The sequence below is a fragment of the Mastigoproctus giganteus genome, chromosome 11, assembly GCF_048544385.1.
Source record: "Mastigoproctus giganteus isolate SK-2022 chromosome 11, ASM4854438v1, whole genome shotgun sequence".
Lineage (NCBI taxonomy): Eukaryota > Metazoa > Arthropoda > Arachnida > Uropygi > Thelyphonidae > Mastigoproctus > Mastigoproctus giganteus.
Window position 1 is genome coordinate 37,760,481 of NC_143585.1, and position 17,509 is coordinate 37,777,989.

General features: G+C 35.1%; 1 protein-coding gene across 1 annotated transcript in view; it reads left to right on the forward strand.

Moving 5' to 3' along the window:
• Window positions 1-17,509, forward strand: part of htt (huntingtin) — a 688,215-nt gene that overhangs the window by 184,456 nt on the left and 486,250 nt on the right. The window contains exons 14-17 of the mRNA XM_090385445.1: window positions 5,061-5,260; window positions 7,776-7,975; window positions 8,780-9,041; window positions 15,939-16,087. Coding sequence (XP_090241571.1) covers window positions 5,061-5,260; window positions 7,776-7,975; window positions 8,780-9,041; window positions 15,939-16,087 — 811 coding nt within the window. The remainder of the gene's footprint in view (window positions 1-5,060; window positions 5,261-7,775; window positions 7,976-8,779; window positions 9,042-15,938; window positions 16,088-17,509) is intronic.

The window sequence follows — 17,509 nt, forward strand, 5'->3', positions numbered from 1 at the left end:
AGATATCTTCTTTCATCTTTTCAACCTCCAGCCCAAGCACAGTAGTAAATACTATAGGTTCTAGTACCTCTCGTGTTTGGGGTTTTCATAAAAAAACCAAAAACATACAAAAAATCAGTAATATGGTTTTTTTATAGCGAAAACACTCATGAACTCCAATAATTGCTTTTAATAATGAGAAAAAACTAATCATTACATCCTCTGTCACGCTTATGTGTCAATCAGTATATCATTCTTGACTTCTACTGCCGCTACTGATAACATGCACTGTCTGTTTACCAAGAATGCAGGGAGAAACTGTGGTAGCGGCAAACCAGTTTGTCTGGTAAGTTTGCCGTAGTTCTCGTATTGGCTTTCTTTACCTTAGCCAGAGAAAGTAATGGTAATAAGCCCAAAGGCAGACCAAGAGTAAGGCAGATAAATGTTATCCCACATTGGCAGCTGATACTCATTTGTTCATCAGCTTGCGACCTCTCTACAGTTTATGCATGAGATGGGATGAGGAGTCAACATTAATGATTACTGACAATTCAAAATCAAGGACTATTTAGTAAAACTGTCACCTCTCTCAAAAAGCTCTTTTGCTGGGAAAAGATGTATGAAAATATTTTTCTTATAAAAACAATAGCGGACAATAGCCTGCTATGCTAGGCTAATGTTTTGGCATTACATTCCTAACAAAAGTCACAAATATGGTGCCAAAGTATGTCAACTCTGTTACCTGAAAGGCTGCAGCTATAACATTAATATATATACTGCCCAGTCAAAACATCATTTCCCCCTAAATGACTGCTTGAGAACTGATAAATGTGATACTGCAGGTTGTGGCATGCCATCCATATGAAGTAATTGATCAACATGGGCAGTATGTTGATCAAAGATATGTTGATCCATATAATATTATATGGATCAACATATCTGGCATTTGGATCCTCCATCATGCATTATCGCAGATCTATGCGATCCATTATCGATTCCATGCCTCACTGTGTGGTGGTGGTGGCATGCAATCTATAATGCATCCCTCTTGTACTGGCACAAGAGGAGGATAATATCCACTGTTAAGTAGGTGTTCATATCATTATCATTATTGGCCATATGGTGCAAGTAATTCTGAGGCTTTAGCTGCACCAGGCAAAAAAAAAAAAAAAAAATTCCGAATTACCCTGAGAGAGAGAGAGAGAGAGAGAGAGAGAGAGAAGGAAATCACTGAGAAAGAGAAGAATGTGATATCCAGCTCAGGACCCTGGGTGTGCCAAGCCCATACTCACCACATGTGATCCCCTAATCTGATGGAGAAGGAATGATTTTTGGGTACCGGTTGAAGGGTGTCTGTATTATGCAAATTGTGAATCTGCATAAGGGTGTCTTGTGGGCTGCTTCACAGTGCTGTAGTTAAGGTGTTTCAAGAGTGGATGGATAGTGAATGAGCAACGGTTTCTGGGCCAGTGGCAGGCACCCACGTCTCATCGATGGTTGTGGTGAACGTAGGCTGTCCCACTTTGTGTGAGCCAATAGATAGAAAATAGTGGAATGGCTGACTATGTAGTGTAACCAGGGATGACCAATGGTGTTTCCAAGCAAGACTACAATCTAATGAATCCTCTTCTGTATGGGACTCAGAAGTGGGTGCCTGGTCAGGATATCCATTTTACAGCTACTTATTGCCAACAATGCCTAAAGTTTGCTTATGAAGGGTGTCATTGCACCATTGATGGGTGGAAGAAAGTTGCCTTTTTCAGTGAATTGTGTATATTGCTACATTATATGAACAGTAGATGGAGGGTACAGTGACAAACTGTGAAACTGAATCACTCTGATGGCCTGATCAAACAGAAACAGGCCATCAGAGTGATTCATTAGGGTGATTCAAGATGGCTGCAGTGTTTTAGTATGGGGGATGTTTTCTTGGAAATCTCTAGGATCCCCTCATGCCCCTAGACTGCACTCTGAATGCTAAAAACAACCTATCCGTTGTGGCTGATTGGATGGCACAGGTATGTTCCAGCAGAATAATGTTCCTTGCCATATTGCCAGTATTGCCAGAAGAAAAATGTGTGGATGCATATAAATTATCAGGCGACACAGAAGCCGATAGTAGATATAAACTAGTCTAATCAAGTCACAAAGGAGGTTAGGCAAGCGAAGGCAGATTACAAGAAATTTTTGCAAAGGAAAACAGCAAAGAGTTCTTCACTTATGTAAACTCTAGAAGGAAAGAGATGAATCAGATTGGTTCACTTGATATCGACGGTTGATGATCATGATCAGGTAGCCAAGAAACCGAATGAGTATTTCATTCAGTTTGTTGAAGAGTTATTCAGTGGGGGGAATGCCAGAGGTAAACTCTGGCAACAAAATAAATGATTTTGTAATAATTCAGAGTAAATTGGAGGAGAAATTGTTGAAGATAAACATATAAACATAAGAAAAGCACCTGGGGTGGATGGGATCTAAAGGAGGCAGCAAAGGAAGTAAGCAAACCCTAAGCCATAATCATGAGGGCTTCCTTGGACTCGGGGGAAATACCCATGGACTGGAGATGTGGTGCAAATGTGATCTTAATTTGTAAAAGAGGATCAGAGGGTGACAAAAGTAATTACAGACCTTTTAGTTTAACTTATGTTCTGGGGAAATTAATGAAGGCACTGGTTAAAGAAGCACTGCATGATCATCTAGAGAAGACTTCAGTTATAGTTCAGACACAGCATGGGTTTGTTAAACGAACTCTTGTCTGACCAGTTTGATTGGATACTGTGATGTGGTCACAAAGGCACCTGATGCAAAGAATAATTTTGATATCATATACTTGGATCTTAGGAAGGCTTTTGATACTGTTGCACATGGAAGACTGCTGCACAAATTGGAGCATTGTGGTATTGGAGACAAATTGCTGCAATGGATAAAGGGATGGTTGAGTGGGAGAAAACAGAGAGTGGTAATCAATGGTCATAGCTCTTCTTGGACTAATGTTATTAGTGGAGTTCCCTAGGGGTCCATGCTCTGTCCATTGTTGTTTTCTGCATTTATCAATGATATTGATGAAGTTTGCCAGGTTGGCCAGGTTGTTAATGACAGTAAAAAAAAAAAACTGCAACCGTTATCAACCCACTGCAGGATGGAAGCCTCCTCAACAATTCATGCTAAGAGACATGGACCCTAATCTTCCATGTGACGCTGGTCCAGTGTGGGTTGGCACTGGACCAGCGTCTACCCAAATGTGCTACTGCACTCCTTCTCCTGGTCGGAGGCCTCCTAATGAGAGTACGCTACTGCAACAGATCTAGAAAAGTTGAGCAGATGGGCTGAGAGTTGGCAACTGAAGTTTAATATTGACAAATGTAGTAAAGTACGTATATGGGTGGCAGTAACCCCAGAGTAACATATCAACTGGGTGGTATTACACTCAGGGTGGTAGAAAATGAACATGTGATATTTGTACAGTCAGATATGAAGTGTTCTGAGCAGTGCAGACAGTCTGCAAGAGTAGCTCAAAGTGTCTTGTCAATGATATACAGGAATTTATCTAGTAGGGATAAGGAGGTAATTATCCCCTTGTATAAAGCAATGGTCAGGCCACACCTTGAGTACTGCATACAGGTCTGGTGCATTTTAAAAAGGATGTAGAGCTGCTGGAACAAGTACAGTTGTTGTTTATTTGGTTTTAAGGAGCATTAGCAACTAAGGCCATATTGCTCTGGAGATATGCGGTGGTCATTCCCTGACCTTTCCGCACCCTCCGTATTTGGTGGTCACGGGCTTGAACCCCGGTCTAATCAAGAAGTGTTTGCTACGCACTTCTGCTCCTCCCCACCTGGCTACGGAGGCGCCCAACGAGTACAGAGAAGGGATCAAGATTGATGAATGGAACAAAGAGTTGCTCTTACAAAATAAAGGCTTAAGATCTGTAAATTGAAGTGTTTCAGAAACTAGGCACCTTCAAGGTGATCTGATTGAGGTGTATAAGACTTTGAATGGTTTGAGCATGCTCAATGCTTATGGGATTCTTCCCCCTGCCCAGATTAATCGCCTGAGGGAACATAAATTCAAATTGAGGAAAGACAGTTGTAGAATGGATGTGCGGAAATTTGCCTTTAGCTAGCGGGTGGTTGATTGCTGGAACAAACTTCCATCTGTCTTAGAAGTTGACAGCTTAAATAAATTCAAGACAAAACTAGACTTACATTTGGAGCGAAATGGATGGGTGAAATGGGAAGGATTTTTTTTTGGCTGATGCCGTATATGCTTGCTTTCTTGCATCATATGCCTCTACTAATGCTAATATTATATGGATCAACATATCTGGCATTTGGATCCTCCATCATGCACTATTGCAGATCTATGGGATCCATTATTGATTCCATGTCTCACCTTGTGGTGGCGGCATGGAATCTATAATGCATCCCTCTTGTACTGGCACAAGAGGAGGATAATATCCACTATTAAGTAGGTGTTCGTAGCATTTTGACTGGACAGTAAGCAATTTATGGAATTGTGTATATATATATATTCTGTTGTCAAATTTTTTTTGTTTTGCTAGAGGAAAAACTTCAATTTACTGGAAGCAAAACACCATGCATACCTCATCCAAGACTGATTAACTCTGTTGTGGTGCTTTAAGAGCTCATAAAACTCCCTTCCATTTTAGCAAAACTGAATCCAAATCTTTTCCAAATGCTGTGGAAGGACAGTGAATATAAGCTTTGTGACACATATGAGGACCTGAGAAGATGTGGTTTTTCTCTCAGATTTAGAGAAATGTTAGAAAAGAAAAAAGTGATTCTGCTAGTCACCATGTAAATTGCAGCATGCTAAAATTTAAAAAGTTAACGCCAATTTTTTCTAGCAGGTCACCTGTAGAATGCATGAAAATTGTGATGGACAAAACCTCGTCTTTAGGCCATATGTTGCCCATCTCTGGTCATCTAAGTAATAATATATGCTTTGCATAATCACAGCTTTCATTAAATTATTAAAGTATGATTACTTAGAGTTTACAAAGTAAAATTAAATAACTAGTCAGCTTCATTAAGTATGTAATACTGGTTATATTTTAATAGGAATGATACCAACTCTGGATGATTTAATTACAAGACTTCTGTCAGTTGTTCAGAATGAATCTTCTGTGGCTGCTAAGCTAGGATTGACTGCTTTAAAATTTTGCCTTTTACCTATCCTAGAATCTGCCAGTGGTCATTTAGGAATGAAATTACTAGATGCATTGCTTTCTATCAGTGACAATCCATATTGGCTAGTTAGAGTAAGTAACTGTATTAGTCATTTGCTAGAATGGGAAAATAAATTATCAAATAAACATTTTTTTTGTCCATAGGGGGTCTTTATTACATAATGGTTCAGTGAACCTGATTAATCTAATGATAATATTAGATCAGGTAGGCAGAACAACCTTTAAAAACATGCTAATGGAATTTCTGAACTATGTTGTCATTTTTCATAACTGATATTTGAATAACTGATTATGATATTTTTTGTTTTTTACGTACTTTCCACATTCTGAAAAGTCTTAGTTTGAACACTGTTAATAATGAATAGATATTGAATAGTATGCACTAAAAAATAGGCAAAATATGCAATAACATTTTTACATTTATTTTGAGTTTATCACAAATAATTGATTTACAGTTTCTTTGTATTCAATATTTAAAATAACAAAACAATCAATGAAAAGTTTTAAAATAAGGATGATTTTATAACTCTTGTATGGAATAACCTTTGTTATAATAAACAACAATAAATTTTTCAATATGGTCCATTTTAAATCTGTGGCATGTATCATCCAAAATCACTTTGATTTCAAGTAGAGGCAGAGAATGATCTTTTCACACCCACAGAAAATGGCTGGACTAAATTTAAAAATGTGATTGTTTGAAGCCACTACTTGTAATCGAAGTTCCTGATCATTTCCATAACAAACTAATCTATTTTCCTTAAAATATGAAATCCAGAGTTCTTTTTTTTTTTTTTTTTTTAAATATCAAATTTATTTCTTATTTTTTCTCTTATGTTTCCAGGGATGGTTGAAATGTCCAGCTGAACTTCTTCAGTTGCACTGCTCATAGTCTCCATATTTCAAGTTTGGTTATAGAATTAGATAATCAAGAAAAATGAGTCTTAAAGAATAACAGATGTTTTCTAACAGAATTGGAAAGAATCTTCTTAGCAGTGCTAATAGCTGCAATATCCAAAACATTAACTTTTTTTTATAAATCAGAATTTTTGTCATAAAACAGTCTCTGCATTGTCAAAATAAGCTTTGGTGTAAGAGGAAGGCCATGTTGCTTTTCTCAGTAAATAGCTGTGGGTGTAGGGTGCTTTTATGAAGATATTTTTCATACAAGAAAACTTTATTAACTTCACCAAAATTCTCCTGTATTGTTTTTGCAAGCTTATGTAAGCCATGGACCAAGCAAGTAATGTGAATCAGGTTTGAATACAAATCATGTAATGCAGAAGCTGCATTTATCATTTACAGAACAGTGTCACCAACAAAAATGTTGCCATGTTGCCTTTTGTCATAGGTTGATTCTCAGTATGGCCATAATAACTGCAAAGAATCAGTCACAAATCTGGCAGTTGTGGAGTGATTCACATTAGAGAACTTTACAAGAAAGCCCGCAAATATGGACGAGAAAGTCTGTGTCTAATTTCTCGCATACCAAATGGCCACAAGCATCTTCCATTTTGTGGGTTCTCATCCAGATGCACTTTTCTCTAATATCTTGATAAATTCTGCAAATAATATCATTATAAATAGCAATAAAATAATTCTTCCTCAAGGTAGATTTGTATGGAGTGTTTTCATTTATACAGCTATTAAGAAAGCATGTGAAAATTGAATTTTTTGAAAGGGATATTGCTGCTTACCAAGGGGCAAAATATAGGCCCTTGGAAAAGTCACATTTATCCTCTCTTGAGGTAAATGACTTATATGGAAATATGTTCTAGCATTTTATTTTTTGGTCACAGTGTGTGAAGTTTAGTTGTTTTTCACATTTGGCAATCTGTTATTTTTTTTCTACATGTGACTTTCTTTTTACAAACAACACAAAAGATAATATTTTTCCATGATTAGTGATCCATGATTTCACAAAGTTTATTAGTAGGTGAAAAAGTTTTTATATCAAAAACATAACTGTTATGATACACATACAAAGAATGCACTTTCATTCAGTATCACTGAGAAAACAAGAAATAAAGGAAAACGCTGTTAATTTGTTTTCAAACACTCACTAACTCCGATTTTTCAAACAGCAAATTGACCATAGAACACACAATTTGCAGACATAATTTATTGTAATGTGATGTTTTCAATGACTGAAAGCATGTTTCCATGGTTATTAAAACAGCCACTATATGTATTTGCATAAATCTAATAACTAGTAATCACAGAAGGAACTTTTTCTGGTCAGTTATGCCCTTTTGTAAGTCTAAGACGGTGCTTATTTATTCAGTATACAGTGAAAGCAATAGTTTTTTTTTTATGCCCCCCCCCACTATGTGAGGCTGCCTACAAAAATAACAGTGAAACTTTCCAGTCATTGTCCTGATGTGAACTTTTCTAATATTGTTACTACATTTGTTTGCAAGAATGTTATAATTTTTTTACCCTGACACTATACTTATACAAGTAATTTTCTAGGTATTTAGTACTGAACTTTGTTAATGTTACTATCTTTGTCAGTGGTTGAATAAAAATTCCTTTATGTATATATTAACATTTATTGGAACTAGATTGAAACTATCTTTTCTTTTAGGTAGAATTGGTGGACTTGATATCTAATATCCCCTTCAAAGTTGTCCACTTTTTGGAAAATGGTTATAGCAGCATGTATCCAAGAAGTATACAACCTCAAATACTTAATTACCAAGCCAAGTTCCTGACCAAGGTGTTTATAGCATTCTTGGGTGATGAAGATTTTAGGGTTCGCCAAGCTACTGCCACTGCAATAGTAAAGTAGGCCATGACTGTTTTAAAAATATATAAAAATTATTGTTATTCTTTTTCCGTTTATAGTTTTATTTTCATTTCATTGACTGTGATTATAATCTGTCACATAGAACATTTCAAAAGGATATAAGTTGTATTATAGTAACTGAAAAAAAAAAAAAAAAAAAAAAAAAAAAAAAGACTTAATTATTAAAATAATTTGGAGCTATTTAATTAAGCAAAAAAAAAAAAAAAAATATTAGGAGCTGTAAAAGCTGCCATTATATTTAATGTTACTCAATCACTTTCCCTTTATGCTATAATAGTAGTTATATTACTTGCCATCTTTTTCGAAAACTGTGGTTTGAAGACTTTTTGAACTGGATTGAGTTAGCTGTTTTCAGTTGGAAATGCAGGGCTCTCTCTTTGATTTTATTTACAATTTTTTTTCATCCTATAAGCGGACAACCTTAGAATGCATCTGCAGTTTTGCAAACATAGTATATTGATGCCTCATGGCATGAATGTTTTGCTGCTAAATCAAAGTAATCCCATTTTATGATATTTAGAATCAAGAACTTGACTGTTTGAGGAAATGATGGAATATTTGAGATCAGGCAATTCTTGTTTAACATCAAGAATTTTTAGCTGTATGGAAAAATATTTAGTATAGCACTGATATAATTTAAGTAGTCTAGAATTATCGCATATCATGTGATAATTCTAGACTACTTAAATTATATTCACATATCACACTAGAATTATCACTTAACATGGATTATTTAACATGTGGAACTAATGATTAGCAATCTGTTTTTCTGTTTAATTTAGGTTGGTTCCAAAATTATTCTTTCCAGTTGATCATTCATACCATGATCCTTTAATAGCTTTAACTAAGGATAAAACCAGTAGTTTCCTAGACTCCAGCCTGCATGACCAGTATCATCACAACCAGCCTTTAATTCATGCTATGGTCCGACCATATGACAAACAGAAATCAATACCATATTCTTCAACCAGTGAAGGTACATTATCATGGATTATCAGTCTCTTATCAAAAACACTGTTAACATCAACTAATAAGTATGTGATGGTGAGTTTAAATTGTCCACTTATGTCATTTTAATTAAATTAAATTGTATTTAATTAAATTCAAGTTAATAGCATTTTTGCACAGATAAATTCTTTTGTTGTAAAATATTATCGTAGATAAAATCTTTCTAATGAAGTTACTTTAGCTGATGCATATATTTGCATTTATCTCTGAATTTCTTAAAGTGATACCTGATCCTAAGGTGCCTCCGTAGCCAGGTGGGAAGGAGCAGCAGTGCATAGCACACGCTTCTTGATTAGACCAGGGTTCGAGCCCGTCACCACCAAATACGGAGGATGCGGAAAGGTCAGAGAATGACCACCGCATATCCCGGAGCAGTATGGCCTTAATTGCTAATGCTCCTAAAAACCAAACAACAAACCTGATCCTAAAATTTTTCCATTCATGTACAAAATGCAAAACAGTAGTTTAAATCAATTAAAATTCATTTTTAAGCTGGAATGCTTCCAGTTTCCTTTGAGCTGTCATGGCTAGCACATATCAGCTCAGTAATCATGACTTACTGTTCTTCAACACCACATACAAAGTTTTATTTCTATCAGGACAGTTCATTAAGGACTAAATATTAATTTAGTCCTTAATGAACTAAATTAATATTTAGTTCATTAAGTGTTCTAGATACTCAATTAAAATAGTAATTATACAGGTGATTAGCTCTTGAAAATATAACCAAAACTAAATTATGGTTCTTAAGAGTATATGGGGGAGGGGACATTTAAAACTGATAATAACAGAATATAATATATAATAATAACAGAAAAGAAAAGAAAAGAAAACATTAAAAAATCAAGCAGTGTAAAGTACTTTAATTTGACTGTCTGCTATTTTTTCAAGAAAGTCATCAGTAAAAATTAAACTGTCATAGTGTTTCTGGAAATCTATACAAACCATTAAAAACAAATAAGGAAAATATTAAAATCAAGAATTAGAAAAGGGTTAATGCTCTAATGTAAACCAGTCACATTGGTAAGAGTACAGATAGAGTACTTTCTTCCATGGAGTAACTACACCCCATATGACAACCATATGAACTGTACAAAGCAAAATCGGTAACTAGTTGCACAATGAATTGGAGTTCAAAAACAAACCAGGGGTGATGCTTAATCACTTCTGTTGTGCATGTGTAAACTGCAATAATATAAACCAGTACAATAAACTCCTTTTTTCTATGTATTAGTATATGTCTAATCGGGACTTCATAAAAGTGATAAAATTAAATGAACAATAACATAAATCTATGATCACAATAAGTAGTGTGTTTTTTACCTAGTAGATCTGATGCATCAACTGAGACATTAATTAATTTATGAAAGTCATATCAGTTAATCTTTGTGTTTTTTGAGCGTTATCTATTTTAAAACGGATACATCATTCAGAGTAACTTTTTGAATTATAGTCCATTAAAAACAAATAAGGAAAATATTAAAATCAAGAATTAAAGTTTAAGTATCTGATAATTGCACGCTTCTTGATTAGACTGGGGGTCAAGCCCGTGACCACCAAATATGGAGAATGCGGAAAGGTCAGAGAATGACCACTGCATATCCACACAGCAATATGGCCTTAGTTGCTAATGCTCCTAAAAACCCAACAACAGCATCTGATAATTGATGTCTGAACTCTGTCATTTTAATATAACCTTTTGTTAAAGGGGATCAGACTTACAATGTGTATAAAAAAGGAATAATTCAGATATGGTTCAATAGTCATTGAATTATATCATTCAAGTCATTTGGTAAATTGTAATAAAAATTTCATGTCATGGAAGTCTGTCATAATTTCCTTAATTAGAGCTAACTTTTTAGAAGCTTTATTTGTGATTGTTCTTATATCTTATATGGGTTCCATAAAAACTGTTATGAGTGATATGAATATTCAGATCAACTGATGGAAAATGAATGTATTACTTTGGTGCTGCAACTGAGTGTGAGCCATTTTTGAAAGCTGTTAAGTAGACTTTTATATTACTTAAAATTATTGGTGTTTGTTATTTTTTTGTTAAATATTAATAGTGCAGTTATTACTTGTGTTTATATTATAGGGTTGGTGAAATTGTTAATTACTCTTGGAAATTGCTCATAAACAAGAGCGAAGGTAGTAGAGAATTCTACTGCCACTGTTCAGTGTTCATCAATATAAATGCTGTTTAATATACTTTTATGTAATTTTGCAGGAGTTATAATTAATATTAGAAGTTCTTTTATTAATCTGTAAATTTATAACAATATGAATGATTTTATAATGTAACTGTATAACAATACATAATGGAACTTAGTGTAATATGTTAATGCTAATGTAATACTTTTGCAATAACTGGGAATAGTGTTATTATTGTACTTAACTATTTTTTACTTTAAATTTAAACTAAAAACTAAAATCTTGCCTGAGACTAGAGCAGCAAAGCAAAGAGCTAAAAGTAGTGAGAATGCTCTGGTACTGGAGAGAACTGATAAGGCCAGTTATCCTATGAACCATGGCTTCATAAAGTGCACCACACCTTGGATTCAGGGAAGTCCCTATGGATTGGAGATGTGCAAATATATCCCCATTTCATAAAGGAGGATTAAAAGGTGGGTGAGTAATTACAGACCTATTAGCTTAACATCTGCTCCAGAGAAAATAATGGAATAGCTGGTTAAAGAAATAATGCAGAGCCATTTGGATAGGCATGCAATTATACTGCAAAGTATAATTGCATGCCTAGACCACCCCTAGAAAAATCTATGCAGTTACACAGCATGGATTTTTCTAGGGGTGGTCTTGTCTAACCAAGTTGATAAGTTACTGTGATGTAGTGACCAAGGAACTGGATGCAGAAAATAATTTTGACATTATATACTTGGATTGCAGGAAAGATTTTGAAAGTGTTGCACATAAAAGACTTCTGTACAAACGGGAGCAATGTGGCATTAAGGGCAAGTTACTGCTATGAATAAATGGTTGGTTAAGTGGAAGAAGGCAGAGAGTGGTTATCAGTGGACACTGCTCTTCGTGGACTAATGTTATTAGTGGATTAGTTAATCATGGTGAGCTACTGCAACAAGATCTATTAAAATTAGGTCAATACGCTGAGAAATGGCAGTTGAAGTTTAAGATTAACAAATGCAAGGTACTGCACATGGATAGCAGTAACTCCAAAGTAACTTATCAACTGTGTGGTACTACACTCAGGTAGTGAAAAAGAAAGAGATCTCGGGTAATTGTGCGGTCAGACATGAAATTCTCTGAGCAGTGCAGACAGCTCATGGGGTTTTGTCAATGATATACAGGAACTTTGCTAGCAGGGAAAAGGTTGTAAATAATTTGATAATCTGTTTGTATAAAGCCATGGTTAGTCCACATCTTGAGTATTGTTTACAGGTCTGGAGGCCTCACTTTCGGAATGATATAAATCTGCTGGAACAGGTGTAGAGAAGGGCAACCAGATTGGTAAAGGGGAAAAGGGTGCTCTTACCTAGAAAGAAAGAAAGTTCTTCAAATTGCAGCTTCTGAAGACTAGGCACCTGCAGGTTGACTTGATTTTTTAAGGCCTTGAATGGATTGAGTAAGCTGAATGTGAATAGTATTCTTCCTCTTCCTGAGACTGCACAGGGTGTGGGACATAAATTTAAGTTGAGGAAGGATGGTTGTAGGTTAGATGTGTCGAAGTTTGCCTTCAGCTAGCAGGTGGTTGATTGTTGGAACAGGCTTCCATCTATTGTTGTGGAAATGGATGGGTTGAATAAATTTAAGGGAGAACTAAACAAATTCTTGGTGGGTATGGATTAGTGTACTTTTTTTTTTTTTTTTCTTTGGCTGATTGCTTTCTTGCTTTCTTGCATCATTTACCATTACTGCTCATTTTTTTTTTTTTGGCTGATAAGCTTGCTTTCTTGCATCATTTACCATTACTGCTACTATTACTACTACTACTTGTTTTATGTTTTCAAATCCAGCTGTAGCAAGACATGAATATAATCAAAGGGAATAGCTTTGTGTGTTTTCTGTGTAATCTGGTTGGCTATTTTGAAATAGTCACTCATGAATTGGATGGTGAAAATCATTTTGACGCTTATTTTGGCTATAACAAAGTATTGGACTCTGTCCTGCACATCAGATTACCGTATGAGCTGAAACATTTGGGGTGCTCTTATGAAGAACGGCTTAAGTTTTGCAAATTACAGTGTCTGGAGACTAGGCACCAGCGAGGTGATCTGATAGAGGTGTATAAAGCCTTGAATGGTTTAAGCATGCTCAATGCTGATGGGATTCTTCCTCTAGCTCAGAATAATCACCTGAGAGGGCATAAATTCAAATTGAGGAAAGACAGATGTAGGATAGACGTGCGGAAATTTGCCTTTAGCCAGCGGGTGGTTGGTTGGTGGAACAGACTTCCATCCCTTGTGGTGGAGGTTGATAGCCTAAATAAGTTTAAGGCTCAGCTGGACAGGTATTTTGAACGAACGGAGGGGTGAAGTGGAAGTGTTTTTTTTTTTTTTTTTTTTGGCTGATGCTGCATAAGCTTGCTTTCTTGCATCAAATGCCTCTACTAATGCTAATGCTAACATGTTAGCATCAGGGGTAAGGTCCTTAGATGAGATTGCAGAATAGAAGGTAAAAGGTTGTAAATAATTTGAATTCTTCAGATGAATTAGCATTGAAAATGGGATTAATTAGGTATCCAACTCGGAATGACGTTCTTTCTGATTTTCTTAATTAACATAAGAAGGATACAGAGCATGATAACAGTTTAGAGACAATATAAAGATTGTGATATTGTTTACTGACATTTTTCTCATGGCCTTCACAAACAGCAATCCTTTAGGACAACGTTAGAAGACCACCACAGAGGTGGTGGTCTTCTAGGTACCTCAGATCACAACTTGGTGATGGTCTCTTCTCCAATGGGGCCTTTTTCTCATGGCCTTCTCAACCTTGTGTTTGGCATTACAAGAATGCAAAATGGGATGATCTGCAAAATTTCTTCTTTTCCTTGGTCAAATTACTGTGTCAAATCTCGGATCAAAATCTTTTCAAATCTGCTCAGATCATGTCAGCGAAATTATTCTTGTAAGGATGAAATCCTTTATTCCACACTTCACCTTAAAATCTTGTCCTTTATCTAAACCTTAGTTTTTCAATAAATGCGTTAGTCTGTTCAAGAGAAGAATGTTGCATATCATAATTGGCTTGTTTCCAAATCTCCAGGTTCATTTTCTGCCTACACCAAAGTTCGCAACAATTGTAAAGCAGTTATTAATCAGTCAAAACTAGATTTTGAAAAGGATAAGAGTAGAAAACTTGCTTCTTGTTCATATGGTAGCCGAGCATTCTTGTCTCTTGCCAAAGCTATTGGCCTCAACTTTTGCCCATCTCTGTTCCACCTCTGTCAGAACTAAATGGTTCTTTTGCCACTCCAGCCAAAGATAAATCTGACCTGCTTGCATCCTATTTTTATTTCAACTTGTGTATTGATGATCATGGTAATACCATCTCCCACCATTCCCAGTACACTCCATTAATGTCTCCTGTGGTCTTCCCTCAAAAAGATGTCAGAAGGATTTTTTTACAATCTTGATGCTAAGAAAGCAGCTTGTTCTCAAAACATGTGCTTCTGAGCTTACTCTTCTGTGTCACCTTTTTTTCCTTTCTTATTCCAAACGTGTTTTTCCTTCTGCTTGGAAATTTGCTCATATCCAACCAATTTCTAAAAAGAGTGACAGATCCCTCCCATCCAGTTATCATTCCATTGTGCTTCTACTCTTTCTAAAGTTGATATTTCCATGGGCACTCTTCTTCTGAACTGGTATTTGTAATTTTTCTCCCACTCTCTTCCAAACCAATCTGAATATGTGCTGCAACCAATCAATATCCTTTCACTGTCCAACTCTAAACTCAGAATCAGAGATGCCTCCGTAGCCAGGTGGGCAGGAGCAGCAGTGCGTAGCACATGGTTCTTGATTAGACTGGGGTTCGAGCCTGTGCCCACCAAAATACGGAGGATGCGGAAAGGTCAGGGAATAACCACTGCATATCCCCGGAGCAATATGGCCTTAGTTGCTAATGCTCCTAAAAACCAAATAACAAACAAACAAACAAACAAACATAGAACCAGCATTTTCTCCTCCTTTATCACTTCTATTTTCTGGAACAGCCTTCCTTCACTTGTATTTTCTGAAAATCATAATATACAGAAATTGAAGTCTAATATCAACGAGTATCTTCTGACCTACAACCCATACACAGTACTAAGTACTGTAAATTCTAATACCTTTCGTTTTTGGGTTTCATAAAAAAAAAGAAGAAAGAAAACAATTTGTTACATAGGTTTGAACCATGGTTCACTCAAATGCATGTGCATTACTGCACTCTCTGCTTGTTTTACTGCACTTGTTCAGTTACCTCAGGCCTACGATTTTTTTTAATTATTACTGTATGTTTATATATATAATTAACTTTTATTATTACTGTTATGCTTACTGCATGTAGTATGATTAGTATCTAAAAATAAAAATGAAAAAGTATTATTATTCTCTTCTTTTGGAAACAGCAAGCCCCTCATTTCTTTCAAATATAAATTATTATAGGTTGTGCGAATAGTTTGGTTGCTATGACAATAATTTGTGTTGATTGCTTTTGCTGTCTGATTTGTATAATCTTTGTACTTTCCAGCAAAGAATATGCTCTTTGATATTTGCTGACTGAAAGTAGTAATTGCTCAGCTTTCGAATGAAAAGATGAACCTTTGTGATTCTTTCACTTAGTTTGAAAATATTATTCCAGATGTATATGGATGAATGAAAATAAGTCACAAAGTCAGCTTTAATACTTTCAACTGTTTCATTGTAGCAGTTTTATTTGTTTTCTTGTTACTGAGTAATAATTTTTATTTTCAAGTATGGTTGCTGTCAAACTCTTTCTCTCCTGGCGGAAGAATACCTTGTAACAGTGTTTATGCAATCATGGAATATAACATATGGAGAAGGAAAATTGATTACAAAACCCTCCCAACATGGTGTGTTCAGACAACAGAGCTTTGGTACAAGGTAACTATCATTTCTTAAATAAAGTTTGTATACACGGTGGTTCATAGTAAGGAAACTATTTTGAATAACTACTGATGTAAATATGTATGTTATTTGAAAAAAGACTATACATTTTTTTATTATTATTATTTCAGAATAATTGCAACATAAGAAAAGTACCATGAGCCTTACAATGAAGGAGAAGATTGAAATTGTAAGGTGGCATTCAAAATATGAAAATATGAAAATGCTGCAAAAGTTGCATGCAATTTTGTTTTTTGGACATAAACTACCCATAGTAATGCCCATAAAACAAATTGTGAAGAAGTTTGGTGAAGTGGGAAGAGTGCACAATTCACCAAAACATTGTAGACCTTTTATCTCAAAGACAAATCTCTGCTAATTTGAAACTTGTAAGAGCCGATATAAGTCCAATCATAAAGGAACTTAAATAAATATAAGGTTTATCATCCCTTGTTGTTACAAAGTTTGAAGAAGGACAACCCAGATAGAAGATTAGAATTTGCATTGGCAATATATTTTTGGACTGAGAAATTACATTTAAATTAATTGAAACTGTTTATAATTTTCTTAACAACACCCTTTATAATTTATAATTTTAAGCTTATAATTTATAATTTTAAAATTATAAACACCGTTTATAATTTTCTTAACAACAATTTAAACTAGCAATTTAAACTAATAATTTAAACTAGCAGATGATAAAAAGGTTGGCAGGGTGGTTAATCACAGTAATCAAGGTAAGCAACTACAACAAGATCTAGAAAAACTAGGCAGATGGGCTGAGAAATGGCAGTTGAAGTTTAACATTGACAAATGAAGGTACTATATATGTACCTTCATATATAGTACACTAGTGTCGGATTACTATCCAACACTAGTGTACCAACTGTTCAGTACTACACTCTGGGTAGTGGAAAATGAAGAAGACCTGGAGGTAATTGGTTAGTCAGATATAAAGTTCTCTGAGCAGTGGAGAATTTTTTTATTTTTTTTTTTTACTTTATCGTAGTTTTTTTAGTTGCAGAAATTCAATAAAATTTAGTACAGCAGTTCTGTTTATAGAAATCACTGGTTAGTTGAATCAGCTGCTTTATTGAACCAAAACTTGAAAATCCAAGTCTTTCTATTATTAGAATCACAATTTCAATTCATTGAATCATAAAAGATGAGAGAGCTATATAATCTGTGATTTTTGAGTTTTCTTTTCTTTTTTCCCCTTTCAATCTGATTTTATTGGACTACACTCTTTAGTTATCCAGTATATGCATATTAGCATTAGTAGAGGCATATGATGCAAGAAAGCAAGCTTATGCAGCAATCAGCCAAAAAAAAAACAAAAAAAACCACTTCCATTTCACCCCTCCATTCGTTTGAAATACCTGTCCAGCTGAGCCTTAAATTTATTTAGGCCATCAACCT